This window comes from Rattus norvegicus, chromosome 17 (assembly GCF_021556685.1).
Source record: "Rattus norvegicus strain SHRSP/BbbUtx chromosome 17, alternate assembly SHRSP_T2T, whole genome shotgun sequence".
Classification (NCBI taxonomy): Eukaryota; Metazoa; Chordata; class Mammalia; order Rodentia; family Muridae; genus Rattus; species Rattus norvegicus.
The window spans coordinates 21,717,389-21,741,032 of NC_141550.1; the positions used below are offsets into that span (position 1 = coordinate 21,717,389).

At 43.5% G+C, this 23,644-nt stretch overlaps 1 protein-coding gene across 25 annotated transcripts in view; it reads right to left on the reverse strand.

Moving 5' to 3' along the window:
- Window positions 1-23,644, reverse strand: part of Phactr1 (phosphatase and actin regulator 1) — a 477,602-nt gene that overhangs the window by 211,869 nt on the left and 242,089 nt on the right. For 2 of the 25 annotated variants that reach the window (XM_087590503.1, XM_087590497.1), the window contains exon 1: window positions 1,961-2,030. Coding sequence is in view for 2 of the 4 variants with exons in the window: in NM_001440176.1 (NP_001427105.1) it covers window positions 7,891-7,996 (106 nt within the window). In the remaining 2 variants the exon portion in view is untranslated. 25 annotated transcript variants of the gene reach the window in all.

Genomic DNA, 23,644 nt, shown 5'->3' on the forward strand with positions numbered 1-23,644 from the left:
AGGCAACCTGAGGAATTTATTTAAATGGAAATGGCTCGAGATCTGGAGGAGAGACAGAAGAAAACTGGGTGCCAGGAAGCCAGTATTTTCACAGTTCTTATAACTGCCTTTGATATTTGTTGAACAGTCCCTCAGGAAACATTGGAAGCTATTAATTGCTTGATCCACTTCTTCCCTTTTTGTTTTTTGTTTTTGTTTTGTTTTGTTTTGTTTTTTTTTGGTTCTTTTAGTCTGACCAGTAGATTCATATTCTCCCCCATAAATACATACTGACATTTATGCTGGCTCTATTGCAAATATCATCATTCCCTCTGACTGTTATAAAAAGTTAGGGGACTTACAGAATTCTGCTGATTTGAGAAAACAGTCAACTCGGGAGGGCAAGCCAGACTAAAGATTCCCTTTTGACTAATGGAGAAGTCTTCACAGTTAGAATACGCCAGTTTGACAAACACATTTTCTATGTAAGTCACAGAAAAGACCTCGACCTCAAACCAGAAGCTGCAGTCATTCAGCCACACCCACTGGGGAGAGGCTCTCAGCTCACCAGGCAGAAGATAACTGACCTTTTAAGATAAATTACATCATGACAGGAAGTGGTTGGAGGAGAAGATCTGTATTAAATACTTTAGCAAGAATTGGGTTGTCCAACGCATCAGCACCTGCCTTGTACGAGCTCAACTCAAACTGTATGTGGTGGGAGAGAATAGGAATCTACTGTTCAGAGAGATCTATAGAAACCAATTTTCAGACGCTTTTGAAAATAAGATGTAAGGATTTTAGAAGAACTATTTCTTGGGGTCATTTTTTTCCTCTATTATATTTGGTATAAACTGTAGAGCATTTTATTAAAAACCATAAACTGTCTCTTTGTTTAGAGCACTCTGGGGGAAATGGGAGGATGGCCCTCCAGCCATCCTCAGAGCCGTAGCTCTTCTCCAGTATCCTGGCACCATATAGGATGCAGTCATTTCAGTGTCATCAGGTTTCCAGATTCCGACAGACTGAACCAACTGTTCCCAGGCTAGCCGAGAAGGATAAACAGCTAGAAATAAAAGCATTGTATGACCGTTGTAAACATAATTGCCAGTGCCTGCTACATTCAGCTTTCTGTCAAAGGGCCCACTACTTTAATGGGGCCTCCTCACAGATGGCTGATTAGGGGAGATTTGTCCATAAAATTGGTGATTAGACCTTGCCTCATTCTCTTGATAACATTAGCTAGGATACATCAAGGATATGCACTTACTACTCAGTGAACGCAAAATGGAAAACAGAGTTCGAGCTGTGGTGTAGTTGGACTGGAAAGAAATACAAGGGGTAGAGAGTGAGATCAGAATACTCTTTACTTCTCCCAGCCAGGGCCCTGCCAAAAAGTCATGGTGCGGAGGGTATGGCCACTGCACATTTCGCGGTTAAGAACTGGCAGGTAATTTTGTGTTCTTAATATGTAGGAGTCTTGCTGGGGGAAGATACTAAATTATAAAGAGTGAAAGAGTGCTGCTGGTTCTTTCTGTGTGGCCCTTATGTAGCAATTCTGTATTTATCCTCCTGTGTAGAAACTGTAGCCAGTGCCTTTGTTGAGACAAGCTGGGATGGGCTGCTTTTCTTTTTCTCTAAGTGGCTGCACCATAAGATTGAAGGGGCAGGAAATCTGGACAGCAGGTCGGTTCATTTTATAACACTCAGGAATATATGTGATGCTGATTTCTGAATGCCAGGCCAACAGGCTGCCACACAGCTGTGCCACCAGCTTTAAAGTGACGGTTTTGTCTTAGTGTTTGAAACAAGGTCTCACTATGTAGCACAGGTTGGTCTTGAACTCTCAAACCTCCTGCCTCAGCTTCTCCTTGCAGGTGCTAGCATTATAGAAGGGGGCCACCACATCCAACTGTTTTAACTACAGATGTTGACCAGAAGTCCAAAACAACAATGAAAACAGTAACAGCAAAATTTGAACTTATCTTCAGAAGTTTGAGACAACACCCAGTTTAGAGCATGGTGTTCATAAGCAAAGATATCCCAGGTACCTGGAACAGGTGAAAAGCGTCATCAGGAACATACGACTGTGAACGTGGCCGCAATGGGGTTTATTCCACTGCCCTGCAGTGGCTTCACAAGGATAGAGGGCTGACAAACAAGGAATGGCTTTGTCCTATGTTTTTCAGTTTGTCCCAGGCAAACAGGGGCAGGCAACAGCGCCAGGTCACGCCATACACATGTGTGTATATCTATACTCCATGAACTCCACAGACACGGGAGGAGAATATGGAAAACTCAAAAATAAACATATTTTTAGAAATGCTCAGATTTAAAATACAATGGGCCACAATAAAATCTCAAAGTATCCATGCTCAGCGCAAGATCTCTTTCTTTAATGAATGCTGAATAGGAATAGACTCAGAAAATAATCTGTCAGAATTTATCCCACAGCTATACAGTATCAGGAAAGTATAACCATGACTATTTTACTGCGGTAAATAAGACTATTTTTGAATTGCTTCCTGGTAGTGAAATTGTGACATTTTATTAGACTAACAAATTCTGTAATGCTCCTGGATACTGACATGGAAATGTACATGCATCGCCTAACGTAAGTATCTCCATGAACTGATGTGAATGCTAACCTTTCACCTTTCCCTGCAGCCTGGCTTGCTTTATAGAGGAGAAATAGTCGCACTTCTAGGCAGTGTCCGGTCAAAGAGCAAGTAAGGACAAACCTTGATTTCATTTGTCATTGTTGGCAAAAGCAATTTTTACAAAGTGGTCATTTCGGATCCCTGCTTCAAGGTCGTGAGTACTACTCTTATTTTAGTAGATGAAAGGTTCCCTAAAGATAGCAAGCATACTTCAGACCTGAAAGGCATCTGTGTAGAGATAGGACTCATTCAAACATGCAAACCTCTTCCTGTCCACATCACATCTGACACATTACTCACACAATTGATGCTTGTATGATATGTCACTGCACCATAAAGGATTAATCTTTTTACCACTGATATGGGGCAAATCATATTAATTACAATATATTCTGGGGATGGAGAGATGGCTCAGTGGTGGCTAAGAGAGCATATTACTATCAAAGAGGACCCAAGTTTGTTTCCCAGCATCCACACAGGGCAACTGTAACCACTTATAGTAACTCTGGATTTGATGCCTTCACCCCTACACATGCCCATGTCTGTCTGTCTGTCTGTCTGTCTGTCTGTCTGTCTGTCTGTCTCTCTCTCTCTCTCACACACACACACACAAATAAAAATACACATTTAAATCTATATTGCTCTGCCTAAAAACTTAAATGCAATTAATTTCAAGAGATTACAGCAGTGTTTGGTTAGAATTACAGCCGCAATGATTAACTATGGTGAAAAGTATCAATTATTTACCTGGACAATCTACATAAAGATACAGAGTGAATAAATGATACAATAAAGTGTTCACATTTTAAGATCTACCTATGACAGATACTATTTAGCCAGGAACACCAGATTTAAAAATTAAAACATTATATCTATATCCATAGATATATCTATAGATATTGATATATAACAATCAGGTCCTCCAGGTTTAGGCACACCCCTTAGGCTAATGATTGGCATATATGAAAATTAGACTCTGCTGTGGATCAGAGATGTATAGAGATAAGTTATCAATTGTTCATTGCAGACAGTCTTAAATCATTTGTCTGTACCAATGATTTGCGATTTGGGGATGGGTTTGTCCCCCATCAGACATTAAGCAATGCCTAAGAATATTGCCTATTAGCTTGGCTGAGGTGAGGGTTTGCTCCTGGCAATCTAGGGCGAGGGGAGAAAGCGGATGTTTATCCCATAGTGCACAAGGGTATCCTCAACAGGGAAGACTGACTCACTCAACTGTCCTCAGTAAAGCTGTGGCTATCCTACTCTCTCTATCTGAGAATGCGCCCAGCTAGAAGCTGGAGGCTATGTGTACAGAAGGTCCTCCGTTGCCTCTGAGTTGCTCACTGACTCAACTCAGGAAGGACTGTTCGAAGTGAGCCTCCTCAGTCTGTAGGACGGACTGTGTGTGCTCTTCACCCCAGCAGACAGCTGTTTTGCATGTGTGATTTATCTTTCTTGGTTCAGCTACAACATAAATAGATCGTTTGGAAAGCAAGCGCTTTGACGGGTTTTAATGTTCCTAGTTTATGAGCGATGGATTCCACTTCAGGGAATCCCTAATTAACAGAGCCAAGTGGTTAATTGATTCCACATGTGAAAAACTGGGCTATTTATGCACACATAATGCTAAAATCTCCCCCATCAGAATTCCTATTTAATTGAAATCCCACACGATTTCCAAGGCATTAGTTCATTCTTTCCCACATTCTTCATCTCGTAATTCTTCACGCTTCCTCCCTCCACCCATTAGCTACATCAGCACAGCATGTTGGGCTGCATGCCAGGTCCTGTGCCTGGGGATTTTATGCTCACAAGCTGGTAGAAACCACCAACATATACATTATCCTTCAAACTCAAGAAATCGGGAGATACGGACAGGCGAGCACAAACGAGTATTGGATGAAAGCACTCGCAAGTGACGGTTCCATGTCAATTCGCTAACGCAGTGAAAAGCAGGCAATACAAAGACCGTGAAGAGAGAAAACATTTAAAATAATATACACTGTTTCCTGAGCACTTATTAGATGATTGGGTCTGTGCTGGTTCCTGGCTATTATAATCTCATTTAATCTTAACCCTAACCCAATATGCAGATGCCAGCAGACTCATTCCATTAGAGACGTGGAAACTGAATCACAATCTAATGAAGGTCACATAGCTTCAAGTGACATATCTGGGATCTCTGCCTGGATTATCATACCTTGGAGAACAGTTGGGCTGGACAACCTATGATTCCCCTTTCAAACCTGGTGTGTGTGCTGTTCTTTGTAAATAAAGTTTTATTGGCATGTAGCCATATCCATTTGTTTATATTGCTTATGGCTGAATTTGGCGTATGGGTCAGAGACCATACAGTGAAGGTGTAGAACTTTTACTATCTTCTGGTCTCTAAAGAGAAGGCTTTTTAGCACCTGACTAAACTCTTCAATTATAAATAACATCAACTCGATGTTGTGCTGTTAAACAGCTTCGATTCCAGTCACTATGGTGAGCAGGGCCATTCCCTGTTGGTATCTATCTTGAGGAAGGACTGTTTTACAAAAGTTCAAATGGAATCATTTTTAATGGATATACAAAAATATAGAAGTTGTACAGTAACAAGCCATTGTGTAATATATCCATCCCAATGTTTACATTATTTTACTATTATCTCCATTTCTTCATAGTGGAAATTCCTTCCTACTGACTCCTCAAAACCAGTGCACTGCCAATCTACATGATCCCCACACTACCGACTAGCTCACTAGAATGCCCCACTTCTACCTGGCGGGAGAGCTCCCCACCCAGTGATCACCCTTCTTCCTCCCCAGCCCATGGGAAGCAATTTCTCTTCTCTTTTTAGTTGAACAAAGGCAACAATTGACAAATGAACTTAGAAAATCTGATTTCTTCGCTATGAGAATAAATTAAACAAATGAAATCAAAGATCCGTCTCCTTATGACAAGTTGTATGCCAGATTTTATTTTGCTTTTATTTTAATGGAGAAAACATGGAGTGTGAGATCTCTCAGTGGGTAAAGGTGTTTGCCATTCAAGCTGGACAACCGAGCTCATCCTGATCCCAGAGTGTAAGGAGAGAACTGACACTTGAAAGCTGTCCTCTGACCTCCATGGGGACGCTTTGGCAATTGTGTGCCTCTATTCACATGAGCACCACACACAACAACAATGGCGACGATGACGAGAGTCATAATCTAATTTTCAAATCAACGAACATGGTTATACCCCACCCCCACCCCCCAAGGAAGGCACAGGTAAACAGGTGACTCTCTATGCCCTCAGCTCACAGTCCTGCAAGACCTCAGGCAGGGGAGATAACCAAGGTCTCTAATAGGAAGGAATGTCGAAAACCATTTCATTTGAAAAGAAAAACGTTTTCCCTATACTGAATTAAGCAGCTGAATCATGTCCGGTTGGCCCAGAGAGTTAAATTTATTATTCATGGAACATGAGAATAGAGCCTAGGGATTCATAAACTCAGACCCTTCAACTCAGATGAGAAAAACCAAGAGACTCTTGCTGTCACCAGATGACCGAAGAAAAAGTTGTTGATGATGTTAGCAGATTGCTCAAGAAATGTGGGCCAAGGTCTGAAGAGCTAGAGACCCCCAGGCTAGTGGGGGCTCTGAACTTCGGTTTCCACATGTAGAAAGCTGAGGTGCCTACTCAGGGGCTTGTGAATAAAGGGTGAAGAATAGCAGGGTGTGCTGCCTCAGAGGAGGAGGATATGAGCGTCGGCTATTAAACAATTAGAAATGTCATGGCGGCCTGGGGGTAGAGTTCAGAGGTGCCTAGCATGCCTAGTATGGCCACCGTCCTGGTCCTACCTTTATCACCATACTATTTTTTAAGGGAGCTACAGAAGAGAACGAGAACCCCTAGATGTGATGTGAGGCCAGAGGCACACTGTTCTGTAAGAACAATTCCTATAAACTGGGGTCCAACCTGCTTCCTGGTCATGTTTACAAGTTTTTTTCCTGGGTGGGTGGTAGGAATTAGCACTCACCTCCTCTCTAAGCTTTCATTTCTGTCCCTCTGTTTACCTGTTTGCTTGAGCCTACGTCTCACTTTGGGACACAGGCTGGCCTAGAACTTACTACATAGCTCAGGCTAACACTGAACCTACCATCCTCCCACTGCTGAATCCATCCCACTGAATGCTGATGACAGGTGTGTGTCACTGTCCCAGTTTGCTTCCTATTGCTGTTAAACACCACGACTTGGAGGGAAAGGGGATTATTAGATTTGCATGCCCGTTATCTAGGGAAACCAGAGCTGGAACTCAAACAGGAACCTGGAGGCAGACACTGATGCCGAGCCATGGAGGAGTGCTGTTTCCTGGCTTGCTCTCCATGGCTTGCTCAGCCTGACTTCTTATACTGAACAGGGGTAGCATTGCCCACAGTGATCTGGGCCCTCCCATATCAGCCAGGAATCAAGAAACTGTTCCAAAGGTCCATCTATGAGTCAATCTGATAGAAACATTCCCTTAACTGAGGGCTCCCTCTTCCTGGGTGACACTGGCTTTTTGTCAGGCAGACAAAAAAAATGCTCATTTCCAAGGCTTTGCCTCTACTTCCTTCCTCTGACCTAGCCATGAGTACCTTTGCTAAGCTCCATTGATCTCTCTCACCACATTTTCTCTAGCTTCACGCTGCTCCATCTACCTCCAGCCATCCCTGTCCCTCTGCACAGCAACATGAATATAACCCATCTTACCCTCTCCCTCAAGAACTGCTGCTGTTTTCTGTAGTAAACCCCCTTAAGGCCAGATGTGTCTGTATCTGACTTGCCTTTTAGCTGCCTGACGTGACTTCTGGTTCATCTGGCTTAAATACTGTCTTGTAGTATAAAGATCTACTTTGGAACGGCAACCCCACTTACTATTTAAGAAACTGAGGCATATCGCTTAATTCCTCCAAACCTTGTTTTGTTTTCTACCACGATGAGGGAAAAGAGTGTCTCTTTCCTATCCAGGGCAAGTCAGAGATAACTCCGATAATTGGCAGTGGGGTAGCAGAGGCCAGTGGGTAAGAGAGGTTGTCTGTAATCCAAAACACCAGGGGAGTGACTCTCTACCCTCTCTTTACCTGTATCGTAGTATTTACCAGCTAAGGAGCCCTTTCCTCCTCTGTTCAAACCAGTCAGTCCTCTTGCACAAAAAAGCCTCCCTGTGAGACTAAACCCACGCTGATTCCTTGCTTTGGTGAGCTCTCCTGGCACAGCCAACCTAGTCTGTAGTTCTCACCTTGAGGTAATGGTATCATCCCAAGGACAAGGGGCAGTGTCTGAAGACAGCTTTGTCTGTTCCAGTGGTGGTGATGCAGAAGGAGGAGGATGGCCATGACATCCATGTGTCTGAGGCTAGGATACTGCCAGGCACCTCCAAAGAACAAAGAATTTACTGGAGTAAAATTCTTGAGATACCCTGATCTAAGTTGTTCCAGGAACTGAGGTCATAAGGTTGCCAAGGCCCCAGCCTGGCACAGAATGGAAACATAGAGTTTGCCTACGGAGAAGATGAAGCCCCTCCCTTGTGGACTGAATGAAGCAAGCTTACAATCAATTCAACAATTTGATTAGTATCCACAAGTCTGCTAACGAGAGGTCACTGAATAAATATGTCCAGGCACTTCTTGGCTATGATGATACAGTTTGTGCTCAGTGCTTGCCAGAACCCACATGTTAGCTGCTCTGTCTCTCATGGTGGCGACACAGCCCATCAACGCTGTGTCATACTTGCTAGGAGAGGAATCTGGAGTAACACATTAACTTTCCTATGGGGCGTTAGTTACCTATCATATCTGCCAAAGATTCCCAACCAACCAACTAAACAAAAATGCCTGCTCTAATGTGTACCAATAGTCCAGGCTACCCCACAGGCTATGACTGAGGGAAGAGATTTGCCAGAACCTAAGTTCAGCAGGGTTTTGAGAGTGGAGTAGAATGTGACATGGTGACGGTCTGCCTCAAAACAGAAAGCAAACAAGTGATAAACTCCACCAACCAACACAAAAACTATATTTTAAATAGTTCCGGGTACAATATATACATCTGTAGCCCCAGTGTTGGGCAGGCTGAGGCAGGTGGATCTCAGTTTGGGGGCTGGAGATAGAGCTCAGTCAGTAAAGCGCTGCCATGCAAGAGTAAGAACCCCCGAGTTCAATCTCTAGAATCCATGTAAAACTCCAGGTGAGCATCTGCCTGTAATCCCAGTGATGGGGGTGGCACCGGACTGGAGGAGGACAGCAAGGTCCCCGGGGCTCACCTGCGGGCCACTTTAGTCAAACTAATGAGCTTCTGATTCCTCAAGAGTGGCTGTGGTGTAGGGATGTGGATCAGGGAGCAGTTAAGGCAGGATTTGTGTGTGTGTGTTGTGTGTGTGTGTGTGTCTGTGTGTGTGTGTGTGTGTGTATGATCAAAATGTATTGCATGCAAGAATGAGTAGAATTGCTGAAAAATTAAAAATAAGGTGAAGGGTGATCTCAGAAGACCCCTTGCTACCACATAAATGAGTGTGCACACTCATGCACACACACACACACACACACACACACACACACACACACACACACACACACACAGGACTACCATCTACCCAAGACCAAAAGCCAATCAATCAAATAAACAAAAGGAAGAACAGAATAGGATAAATTTGGGGAAAGCAGCACACACACTCATAACCTTGGGAGACTCATGAAGCTCACAGACAGAGCAGAGCTGCAGGTTAAAACCATCCATCTAACACAGCTAGCTCAGTTCCCCTTACTAGTTTGGTCTTGAACATGCCACGTCTATTTCCTTCCCACGAAGCAAGCTTCAGGAGAACACATCTTGAACAACATTTCATTGAAGTCAGAAGATGTCAACATTGAAGTACAGATTTATGGTTTGATATTTTTTACACTGTAGTTAGAGAGGTTTAGGGGACACTAAACAGTGACTTGGAACACTCCCCCAGACCCCTACTTCAGAGCTCTAGGTGGGAAGAGCATTACTAATGCTGGCTCTGTGTCAATGGAACTGGATTTGGACCAGGTCATATTCCCATCAGCAAGGGAGGCATTTGTCATTGCCACCTTAGCAACTGAACAAAGCAGTTTGGTTACAATCAGATACTAAGCAGAAAAGTGTTACTTTCTCATAACTTTAAAACTAACGGAAACTTCTGTGAGAGGAAGAAAATTGTATCTCAACAAATAATGACCCTGGATTTCTGTAAGGAGACATCAGTGCAGAGAGGCATTTGTGTCTTAGATACAAGAGAAGGGACACAATATAGTCCCCCATTAATCCTCAACTGGTCCTTAATCCTCTTCAATGTCCTTTACCTGGAAGTCTCATACCCAGTGACTCATTGTAAAAGTTCTATGCAATCTCTTGGGCTGTCAAGCAATGGCAGAAAAAAAAAAAGCAGAGAATCGTGAACCCTGAAGAAGAACCTATTTCCTTGAGGACCCTAAGTCTAACCACGCTTGATCTTTCTGCAGAGAAAGGGCCATGGGCTAGGCTGTACAACAGCCTCCAGCGACCGCTCTTGAGAAGCGGGCGACAGCCCTTTGACTTGCATAGACTGAACAAGGCTCTACCTGGCACAGGATAAGGAAAATCCTGGTGCTCCAGGAATAGTATGGTATCTGTCCCTCTAGCTGCTCTCTGTGCCTTCACCTTGTGAGTCACACAGCCTGTTCACCACCCCCATCCTTGCACATCACAATGGAGAGGAGAGCCTCAGGAGAAAGGAGAAGCTCGCCCTTATCCTCCTTCTGGATGGAACAAGCCATTGTCATGCTTATAAAATCACAAAACCCCTCTGGGTTTGTGAGTCTGTGAAAGATTCCCAGATGACTGCTTCCTAGATTCTCTGAGGGCTCTGGAAATAAACCTGGTCCTCTTATCCTGCACCCCATTTCACAAAAAGGGGAACAGAAGTTGTGTGTGTGTGTGTGTGTGTGTGTGTGTGTGTGTGTGTGTGTGTGTGTGTTGGGGGGGGGGCAGTGTTCCAGGTGTTGTCTGGCAATGCTTCGGGAGCCTAGCTCTGGCTTCCTCATCCCCTGAGGCTGCTAATTCCTTCTCTGTGGTGAACACTGCCAGGAACTGCACTCTTAAGGATTGTCCAAGAAAAATAAGCCCTGCCTGTTTTCTGAACAGTGATGAGAGAAATCCTCTCAGCTGAACCTTGCTGGGATTTAAGACTAGGTATTTTCCAAGTAAATTTTTAGTATTTTATTCACAGCTAATTATGGGAGGGGGGCCAGAATGAACCCTGGCCCCTCTGCCACAGGCTTACATGGTCCATGCTGCTCCTGTAGGGTCCTTTAAGTTTGTTCACACATCCACGGGGGAATTCCAGAGTCCTTAGCAATACCAAGAGGGGAGCAGGCAGAATAGATGCTTGATCTTAACCTTAGTTTAATCTGATGCCCTTTAAAAGACAATGGTTATATTTTGAATAAAAATTGTATTACCATATTGAGTGTATAAGAGGTCTATGACATTTTTGCATGTATACAATGTATATATAATATGTACGCCCAACCTTTCCATATGGCAATGGGACACTGTCATCTGCAAATGAGGTGGGCCATGTCCATAGCTATCCTGGGAAGTGTGAGGCCCAGGGACCACAGGTTGATTATTTCTGTTGATACTTTAGTCATGTTCTTTCCTGATTACCTTTCCCCTCCCTCCTTTCTCACTGGTCCCTTTCTTCTTCCCCAATAGCCCTCGTTCTGCTATTTTTAAATCATTTTTTTAAACAGTATAAGAAATGCTAAGTTTCATTCTGGCATTTCCGTGCTTATTACATTATGCCTTTTTCTCATTAGAGGAGTGTCAAGGTTGTTACAAGAGGAAACAATATTCTTTACACAATCTGAATCAAAAAATACTGTGTTCTCACACATGCATACATAGTTCGATGTAACTCTTTAGCTAATGTATTTATGACATGGTGTGGATTTCCCCCAAAGCAACTTGACCTGGGATATAACACACAGACATTCCCCTGCTCTCCAGAACTCACTCAGCTCAACCTTACACACGTCACAGCTGCTCTGTCAGATAACTTAATATCCCTATGAAATTAAAACCAGGGCTTTGATGTTGCTCATAACAAGGGGCTGTTCATATTCTAGAGGCAAAAACAAAACAACAGAAAAAAAACTCCAACCAGACAACAACAACAACAACAACAACAACAAAACCACTGTATAATACATCATTATCTAAGTGGGCTCCAGTGGAGAACAGTCTGAGGAGCCTGTCAGGCAGGCTCCAGCCAGCCAGCTCCTTCCTTCTGGCATACATGTCTTTTAGGATGCCTGTACTTTTCTTCTTCCAGAGAATAGATCTTCTACCGAAAGGTTCTTGTCATTATTTTTTTATTTCTTGCATAAGATACTGCATTTTGAATACTCTCTATTTCATTGTACCTTCCAGCATAACATGAGAAAGAAAACAAGGCTCACAGTTCAGTGCTCGCCAGGTATCCTAAAGCCACCTCTTACAACCCTACCAAGGCAAATCTGATTCTGTGCACAGGTTTAACCTCAAAGACCCTGGGCAAGGTGGGAGAGGTCCAAGGACCTGCCCTTTCTTACTTCTCCCACTGTAAAGGGCTCTTTCGGCTTTGGATAGTTGACTATTTTCTCTGTGTTCAATTTGAGTCTGGGTGGTAGCCAAGGACTTATTAACAGCATATGAATAAACCATACTAAGGCTGGGAGCAAAGTGTAGCATACAGTTTGTTCTAAAGGGGGAATTCAGGAGGGCTTTGGGCAGTCAAAACGATTCACTGTGTGCTTATCTCAAAACAAGATGCTCCTGCCTTGTGGCGGGTTTCGTTTACAGTGGCTGGCTTTGTTTACAGTGGCTGGCGAGGAGACTCCTCTCTCCCTGAGTGCTGAAATTTGCAGAGCTTGCTTCTTAAAGGTGTGGCAGGTCCTTGGTGCTCCTCTCGCCAGCACATGCTCTATGGTCCATTCTTTTACCATGCTGAGGAGCTCCACTACCAGATGATGAGATTCCCAATGTGAATTGAGTGCCATTACAGACTCTGGCATCTGTCCATCAAACCAACACTGCCACAAACCCACTGCCAGGCTTAAGTCCCTCAAAAGGAGCCCAGCTCTCACTTGCCTAGAAGGCTGGCTGCTAGCTATGCAGTAGACTCTATGAGTAGTGAGCTCACCCTTTAGACCCAGAGGTCTAGCCGCCGTGAGCGTCTTAATAATTCCAATCAGCAATTAGCATTACATTCTGGTAGGCTGAGGTTTCCTTTTTGGCTTTGTTTGTGATATTTGGTTTTCATTTTAACAATTTCCATCTCCAGAAGAATTCTATTTATTTTATACCCATCCCCCTTCCTCTTTCTCCTTTTGCCAGCACTAGGGATTGAATCTGGGGTCTCATGCTTGTATCTACCACTAGGCAGCAGCCACAGCCAATCCATCTGGCCATGCCTTCTCCATCTACATCTCTCTGTTCATGTTCCTGTAACATTGCTGCTATGCCAAGTGTGTTTCATCCAGAGAAGCCTGGTGCTAGGACTCAGGAGAAAACCACCATTGCACTCGGAATGATACCACTACTGAGGTGAGGGGCACACAGAAAGCGGGATGTCACAGTCTCAGAAGCAAAGCTTACAGACGGGAAACCCCATGATCCCCCCCCTCCCCAAACCATCTCCGGGGTTATGGCTTGTTTAGAAGCTAATTATTTGATTTTATAATTACTTTTGTGGGTTGCAAAATAATTATGGTGTAAGCACATCTACAAGTGCCAAAATAGCACAGGCAATTGTTCTAAAGTGCACGGCGAAACAATGAGAGAGTCAAGATGGTTATTTCCTAGCTGGGGATGAGAAAATCCATCCCCCTTGGTTAGAAGTATCAGCCCACCCGAGGCCCACAGAAAGGTCATGGTGGATGTGGGAAAACTAAAGAGACTCATAAACCAGAGTCAGAAGATAGGCTCTTTCTTTTTACGTTGCTTTTCATTTTGAACCTGTTCTGGATTATTTTTAGGATATCCTTTAAAAGGACCAAGATTTGAATCAGGAATGAGGGATATAACTGTGGTCCCTTAACTCTTCTGACATTAGTCACTTGTTCACACACACACACACATACACACTCACACACATACACACACACACACATACACACACACACACACACTCTAAGAATGCTAAGACTCAGGCATACTGGGGCACACACATAGTCCTAGCTATTCAGGAAGCTAAGATATGTGTTTGAGGGCAGCCTAATCCTGGTTAGATTCCACCTTACAAATAGATAACGACCCAAACTGGGATTTGTTTGAATCACACACACACACACACACACACACACACACACACACACACACACACACACAGGGGTGGGGGGTGGAGAGAGAGAGAGAGAGAGAGAGAGAGAGAGAGAGAGAGAGAGAGAGAGAATTGGATAATTGTTAGGAACCTTTTAATTCAAAGATAAACTATGGTGATACATTGCTTAGAAATGGATAGTATTTTCTAATTACAGGGGCTTTGCAGTCGTTAGGTCCTACCCAACACTTTCTGTAAAGAACAAGTCTATAAGCATCCTTGGCCTCTTGGGGCTGTGTTGCAGCTTAAGAACTGTCACACTGTGTAACAGGTGTGTGAAGCTACGAGCCAGTAAACATGTACCGGTAGACACTAACAGTTGGAATTCATGTGTCCTGTATCATGCAATAGTATTTGTTGGTTATTTTTCAAACGCTCCAAGTTATAGCAAACTTTCTCAGCTGATAAACCCAGGGGGGAAGCCCCAGGGCCACAGTTAAACAGTCCCCTGGGGTTTAGGCACATCAGCCAACTTCATTTTCTGAGTGGGAGAAGTGGGGACAGAAGTGACTCGAGGGTAGGGAAAGGACAGCAGTGGTCCCCTGGGCTTCCACCATTGAAATAAACACCCACTCCCTCTGATAATCCCAGGTTGATTGTCTTGGGTTTTGTCCTAATTTTTCAGTATTATTTTCTCCCTCTTCAGTTCTTTAGTTTAAGAGTGAGACTTCTCTGCCCAAAATACCATGCCTCAGAGGCTTGGTGATGGGTGATTTTCAGGCATCCGGACATGGCTGAGAAGCCCATTCATGGTAGCATAAACAGGTGTCATGAGGATACTATAGCAGTCCTGACCTGTTCTCCATAAAGTGTTCATAGTGCTAACCACAACCATTAAAAAGTCTGTTCAAATGCCTACAAGGAAATAAGATATTTGAACTAAAAAAATCATACACACACACACACACACACACACATACACACACACAAACACACACACACACACACACACACACACACACACACTTATAGCCAGCCTCTGTCTGGATTCTCTAAACTTACTAGTTTTCTTAAATGGTCTGAATTTATTCTTTCTTGATTTACTCTTGCCTCAGAACCTTTTCTCAGTCTGTCTCCAAGGCCCTTCAAAGTGGCTTTAATCCAAGTCACAGTCGATGAGTATCAGGGAGGTGGACAAATTGGACTTGCACACATACATTGCCCTAAGAATATAAATAAAATAGAATTGCTACTTTGTTACACAGTCTGGAATTTCTCAAGTGATTAATCCATAGGTTTCTGCATGATACAGCAACGTCACCTCTAGGTACATACCGAGGAGAAACGAAGACCTGTGTCTACACCTAAGTTTGCCCAGGGATGTTCACAATAGTTCATATAGAAACAACCTGTGTGCTTAACAGATGTATGTATGTACATAGTACATATGTATGTATGTATGTATGTATGTATGTATGTGTGTATAATTGCATGGATGTATGTGGTATACCCATAAAACAGAATATTTAGCTATAAAGGAGGCATGATCCCTGCTATATAGTATGGATGGGCCTTGAATACATTACATGTAGTGAAGGGAAGCCAGACACAAGGACTTACCTAGGACAGGAGTCTATTTCTATGAAGTGTCCAGAGTAGGGAAATATATAGACATCAAAAGTAGATTTGCACTTGTCTGAGATAGGCACTATAGAATGGCCAGACAGATTAACTAAAAGGATCAGAGTGTTGGGGTGGGGGTACAGAATAATGAGATGCCTTGCAAATAGTGGTGAATGTAAGATTCTGTGAAGATACCCAAACCAACCGTTTATCTGCTTTAAGTTGGTGATTAGCAATTAGGTATGGTGTGTGAATTGCGTCTCACCAAAGCTGCTAAAGAAAAAATAACTCCCCAGGGAATCTTGCATCCTCCATGGTTGGCATCCACTCAAATCTCACCACGCCCCAGGCACAGCAAGCCATTGTCTTTGAAGTCACTTGAATGAATGGATTTGTACTTATCAGCTAGATGGGTAATTAATACATTGACACATATTCATGTACTGAACACATTTCGTTCCACACCTGATATGTATCATTCAAGACACTAGAAACAAAACACCCAAGAGGGATTGTGGAAAACGTCTGGCTAAGGAGGCTCTACCTTTGATGGGACTTACAACTTTTCTCTACCCTTGCTCTTTATCCTGTCCCCGAGTGACCCTTTCTTAGCCTAATCCTATCTATCCAGTACACTTGACCTCAAGAGCCATCTCCTCGAAAAAGACCTAGGTGACTTTCCACCCCCAAAAGGAGAAAGGTTCTCTAACTTTGGCCTCTGACATCCAAGGATTATCTCTGTCATAGCCACACCCCTCTCTGGGCTATCAGAGCCTCTCAGGGCAGGAATTCAGACTTGCCTCTTTCCTCACACCAAGATCAATATAGCGTCAACATCTGAACGGCAAGTTAACCGACGGCCATGACCCATCCTCTTGGCAACGCTAAGGAGATCCCTTCAGCTGGACCCTATTCATGCCCTTGCCTTCGTCGTACTGCCAGCCAGAAATCGTACACCATACACAGCTAAAGGCAGATCTCAACTGGTCGAGCTGTCCCTCCCTTCAGATGGGCGGTTTGACACTTTTTTTCCTTTCTCAGTGCTAGGGAATTGAACTTAGAGCCTTACACATGCCAGGCGAATGCTATACCCCAGAACCACATCCTGTTCCCAAAACCTTAGATTCTTCTTGAAGTCTCAAATGTCCAATCAAGTCCAAGGAGTTCTTTCCATCTGTATTGATCAGTGAACCACAGAAAGAAGCACTTGGTTCTAGAAAACTAGGCAAAGAACCCTTTACCCATGTTATGAACAGATGTCAGGTTCAGAGTCTCATTAAGCCTCATGCACAGATTCTAGCTACTGACCTTTCAGTTGGGTTCATCACCTCCACATGCAGGATTCTGCTTCAAGCTACAAAGTTTACAAATATGTAGATATCTCCCCTGAACAAAGTGAATATGAGTGGTGGGTCAAGTGTCAGACAGATACTGGGAGGGGAGAGACAGGAGGATGGCAAGTTTAAAACCTCCTTAGGCCAACTTCCTAAGTTATCGAAAAGAGGGTTGGGGGTACAGTTATGAATAAGGCGCTTGCCTACTGTGAGCAAGGCCCTGAGCTCAACTTTCAGTACAAAACAAATTAGGTAAATACCTAAGAGAAAGAAAGGAAGAAAGAATCTATGCTAAAACTAAAATTAGGTAATGATTTTCAAGTGCTCATGTAGAAGAATACAAAACGCATTTTGAACGCAGGACAGAATTGTAGGATTGTCATCCTTTGACAATGACTGTTCAAGGTCAAGGGACATTCTTTCCTGAGCAATGAATGACCACAATGGCTGAGTCCTCTCTCTGTCTTGATTCTTCCCAGGGGCTAGCAGTAATGTAGTCGTTAAAACAAAACAAGAAACAAAAACAATGCCCACCAAAATGTATTTCGGAATCATCCGGGAGTGAGGAGTCTGAATGGTAAGTTCACGGTGATATATACCCTCTCTGGTCCCTGAAAACTATTGTTGGGTGTTTCATAAGCTTGTTTTTAAAGGTAACTTGGTGAGGTCACCTGTGCTTACAAGCCTATGGTGCTTAGCAGATGAAATCGGAACCCCTTCAAAAACTTCCTTGGACTTTTTGAGACCTCCCTTGCTCCAAGTAAGACCTACTACCCTCCCTTCTGCTCCTGAAACCCACAGCCTTCCCTCTTAGACACGTCACGCTTCAGTGGACTCGGGTGTCTACCTTCATCTGTCTGGCGATTCTCCCATGCTTTGGATTTCTATTTTCCCAGTGCTTCTCAGAGCACATCAAGCAACTGGTTTGAAAAGACCGGGCACTGCGTTCACAGATGCCTGTTGGCTCATGTCATTTTCAGCCACATTCCACACCTTTCCCCCTGCAAACTCTTTCCTGGACACACAGAGTTCTTTCACGTTGCAATTCCCCGTTTTCCCCAGTGAAGTACTTCCTCTCTTTACCTGGAAAACCCTCCCTTTTTCTTAGTCCAAATGTCCCCTCCTCAGGGACGCTTGCCTGCCTTCTTCACTCAGTTACCAGTGTCTTTAAGTTGTATGACAGTTGGCTTTCTTCTTGTCACTAACGTCAAGCTTTTTGAAGGTCATGGATAGCTGGATGGTATCCTTGTTAGTATCTTCCCTCACCCAGGCAAGGCCTTGCACAAACAAACTGAATTCACAAACAATGTAGGAAAGTCCAGAAAATCTCGGCTGCTTGAGGACTTGACCCCTGGTGCAGACATTGAAGCACCTTCACTAGCATCGCCTGGCTCTATGCACTCCTTCATTGCCTGCTAAGCACGGTTCACTTGTCCTGCTGGCCTTCCCACACCCGCTCTGCATGCTGGAGTTTAAACCCAGGCTATCCCACATTTTAGGCAAGTGCTCTCTCACCAAACTACACCCTCAGCCCTTGTGCTTGCGTCCTCTCTCATCCCTGTGTTCCCTGAGAAGTAAGTGGATCTGTCTCAATCTGTCTACTTAGGCTACTTACTTGTCTGTAGAAGGACTTCATTGGTATAAATTTGGGCCCACACATAGCGTTCGTTCTTTTACTTAGGATATCAAAACATATGTTTTAAACATGAGCTATGGAGAAGAACGTTTTCATCTTGGACCCAAGTCAAGAAATTTAATTACACAAGAGGCAATACACCATAGTACAGCAGAAGGAAAAACCCAAGGCAAAATTGGACATTTGCAGTACCCAGACAAATGATAGTAATCGCAGCTAATATTTTTCAAGCGCGTTCCCTTGCCAGGCACCATGCTAAGTGCTTTGTACCAATTATCTCATTTAATCCTCGTAATTCCGTGCATTAAATAATACTGTAATATCCTACCCGGCTAGCAAGTGGAAGAGGCTTGATTTGCAGACAGGAACGTTCTAGGATCCAGCTGTGGACCACCGCTGGAAGCTGCGTCTTGCCTCCTGTACCCTTCTGCTAGCATCCCGGGCATCAAGTGGTAGCTTAACTTTGAAGGACTGGCTACTCTGCACTCCCCTATCTCCTCGGTAAAAGGAGGGAAGGGGGCATAGAAACCTACAGGGCATGTTTTCCTCAGAGGTTGTCCTGCCCAGAGCCTACAGTTCATGTAACGAAGATGCAGGACAATTCTCCCTTCAACATCCACATGGAAAAATTAGGCATAGTGGCACATGTGCACAGTTCTAATCCCGAGGCGGGAGGGTTCCCATGCATTTGGGGCTAACCTGGGCTATCCAGTGAAACCCTGTCTCAAAAATAAAAACCATTTTTAAAAAATCATATGAGAGTTGACTAAGAAACACGATGAATAGTTTCAGCTCCTAAACTCAAACCCAGAGGTCTGTTCAGCCAGTCAGTGGATTGATGTGCTAGCATGTGTGTCCAGTCAGTGGATTGATGTGCTAGCATGTGTGTCCAGTCAGTGGATTGATGTGCTAGCATGTGTGTCCAGAGACAGGAATCATTGCTGAAGTGCATCAGGACAGGCTAGCATATTGATCAGTAACCGGTAATGCCTCGTTTTTCCGACTGCCATTTTTTATTACTTTCAAAGTGTCACTGAAAAGACAGGCCTGAGCCTCCGGAGTGTGTCTCACAACCGTTAACATGTTTTGTTTCTAATGAAAAGACATCTTCACTGGAATGGTTTTGTTTGTGTGCGATGCTGGGGATAGACCCCAGAGAGTCACACCTGTGCCCATGCTCTACCACTGAGCCACACTGCCACCCGCACCTTAGCTATCAGCAGAGAGACCGCTTTCAAAAAATAGTTCACCACGATTCAGAGTCACAAGGAGTTAACATAACAGTAGAAACTGCTCATGAAATTATATACAGAAATATTTCCCTTCTGTTTTGGATGTCTTTGTTTACTTACTTTTTTAATCATTTATAAATGAAATAGTACCTTCCTAGTGACTTCCAATGTAAAATTTTAGTGGAAATGTAATCATTTCTCATAGCTTTACGATATACATAATTTCTCCTTCACTTAGGTATACATTTCCCCTTTCTTCCTACCAGTCAGCCTGCCAAACAGTTTTTGAAAAATATACCAGAAAATTCTGCTGTTTCTCCTCATTTGTGACTCTCATTAGCTCAGCTTATTTGATAGTAAATGCACACAACTATAAACACACACACACACACCACAAACACACACCATACACACACACACCACACACATACACACAAACACACACACACCACACAAACACACACACCACACATACACAAATACACACACACAAACACACACACCACACATACACACACATACACACACACACCACACATACACACACATATACACACACACCACACACACACACCACACATATACACACAAACACACACCACACATACACACACACACAAACACACAAACACAAACACACCACACACACACACAAACACAGACCACATACACCACACACACACAAACACGTACACACACACAAACACACATGCACACACACTCACACACACACACACACACACAATTCTAAATTCTCTAAATCAGCAATTCTCAACCTGTGGCTCATAATCCCTCTGAGGGTCAAAAAACCCTCCCACAGAAGTCACTTAAGAGCACGAGAAAACACAGATATTTCCATTCTGATTCATAGCAGTAGCAAAATTACAGTTATGAAGTAGCAAGGAAATGATTTTATGGTTGGGAGATGGTTCCCACAGCATGAGGAACTGTATTTAAGGGTTGCAACATTAGGAAGGTTGGGACCCTGTAGTCCTAGATGTCCCGAAGGGGAAGAAATGAAAACCATCCCAAAACAAAGAGGCTGGCACTCTGAGAGAAAACATTATATGCCTTTGTTTTATGCTGTGTTTGAAACTCTGTGGCCTTTAGCGCTGAAGAAATTATGTTACATCAGTTCACTCTCCCTTTTCTGAGAGTAGCTTCAGTACCGAATGCAGACAGCAAAGATGGGCAGAAGCACAAACTGGCCATGAACGAGTGGTGGATTTATTCTACCGTGTTTTGTTCTCATTCATATTAAAGAGATTGACTTAAAATAAGGTCAACAAAACCATCTTTAATACTGATGCACAAATATTAAGAAATTTAAAAAGAGTTGAACAAAAAGATAATCTCTGTAGCCAGCAAATGGCTCAGAAAGGAAAGACACCAGACACCACAGCCTGATGGCCTCAGTTCAATCCCTGGGATTCACAGTTTGGAAGAAGAGACCTAAGTACCTTAGGGTGTCCTCTGATCTACACACATGTATGATGGCATGTGGACATGTACATGTGCACACACACACAAATGAATAAATGTAATTTTAAAAAGTTAGTGGCTAAAGTGTAGTTTTGTATCCTCTTCAACTAGTCAAGAATAGCCTTTTCTTTTAAAATTTACTGTGTATCAGCTAAAGACATTTGGTTCTAGGAAATCTTTAGGTGGCAAAATTAGTAAAATATGCTTTAAATGTTTACAACAATTGTCATTTTAAGGGAAGACTCCTTAAACGGGCCAGAATTCTTTCTGGCTGCAGCTAAGTGACCGTTTTAGGGTTGGATAAGGAGCTGGACAGACTTGCAGAGTGAGACGCTGCAGAAGCAAGCTCCACCGTAAGCATCTGTCTCCAGCTGGAAGAGTGGCTCTGAAGGAGAGTGTGCTCGCCTGGCACGTGGAAGACCCTGGCTTCTATCCCCCGCACCACAGAGAGGAAGTAGAAGACAAGGAAGGTTTTCCTCCATTGAGCTTTGGGAGGAGTCTGCCATTGCTCAGGTGAAGTGCTGAGCAGATTGAAGCCCTTGGCACAGATCCCGAGGACCAGAGTTTGATCCCTGAGACCTACACGGTGGAAGGAAAGAACTAACTCCTGGAAATTATTCTTCTCTGACCTCCACATGGGTGACCTGGCACCCACACTCACACATGCACACACACACATATTCTCTCACACACATACACACATATGCACACACATACACGCACACCACACACACAACATGCACACACACAATCTCACAGTCACACACTCACACATACACACATGCACATATACACTCTCATACAAACTCACACACATACACACATACACATATACATGCACACACATACATGCACACACACCACACATACATACACACATATACACGCACACACACACCACACACACAATCTCACACTCACACACTCACACATACACTTATACACTCACACTCACACACATACACACGCATGCACACACACCACACACATTTCTCACACACACGTACACACATGCACACACACATGAACATACACCACATGCACACACATACTCACACACATACACACACACTCACATACACATGCACACACACATATTCTCTCACACACATACACACATATGCACACACATACACGCACACCACACACACAACATGCACACACAAAATCTCACAGTCACACACTCACACATACACACATGCACATATACACTCTCATACTCACAAACTCACACACACACATACACATATACATGCACACACATACATGCACACACACCACACATACATACACACATATACACTCACACACACACCACACACACAATCTCACACTCACACACTCACACATACACTTATACACTCACACTCACACACATACACACGCATGCACACACACCACACACATTTCTCACACACACGTACACACATGCACACACACATGAACACACACCACATGCACACACATACTCACACACATACACACACACACACTCACATACACATGCACACACACACATATACCACACCACACACACACACACACACACACACACACACTCAGTGAATGGAATAAAATATTCTGATGTTCCTGCCATACATAAAAAGAATGAACCCCAACTATTACCACACTCTTATTGCACTCAACGAATGAGAGTACCACATACCTGGTATAGTGGTACAAAATTAGGTAAAAATTAGGCACTATGACCTTAGCCCTCCTCGTATATAGATCTCCTACAAGTAAATACTGTGTTAAGTGATATGAGAACATCCTTGAGTATGTACTCCTGAGGGCATTCTGAAATTCGAGGCTATGGAGAAAACATGTGTCATAAGAGGAAGGCAGACTGCAGGTTAAAACACATGCCTGTCTTGAATAGCACATGGTACATGCTATCCACCCCCATGATGGAGCTCATAATTACATATATAGCATATATCCTTGAGTGTGGAAACACCCTTTCCTTAGTATAGCAGAGCACAGAAGACACTCATTTAAACAAACTCCCACGAATGGGGAAGCAGCCCATTTGGGACACCATTCGGTCAACAGAGTGACTGGCATTTAATAAGCTTGGCTCTCGTCACATTCTCCATTATACTGTATGGGAAAGGTCTAGTTTGGGGTCCAATTAATCTGAGTGTATGCCCTCATCTTGCTGTCTCTAGTTTGGCAGTCAGCATAAGAAACAAACACATGTCAACATGTGTGTTTTAAACACCATGAAACCCAGCTGGAAGGGCCTAGCTCTGTCCTCCCACCTCCAGTACTGTCCCAGTTTGCTTTTGGGTGACTCCATGCCACACAGCCTCTCTCACATTTTAATCAAACAAAACTATAATTACCCTAGCAGGACTCTAATTTTGAAAAGACATTAGGCT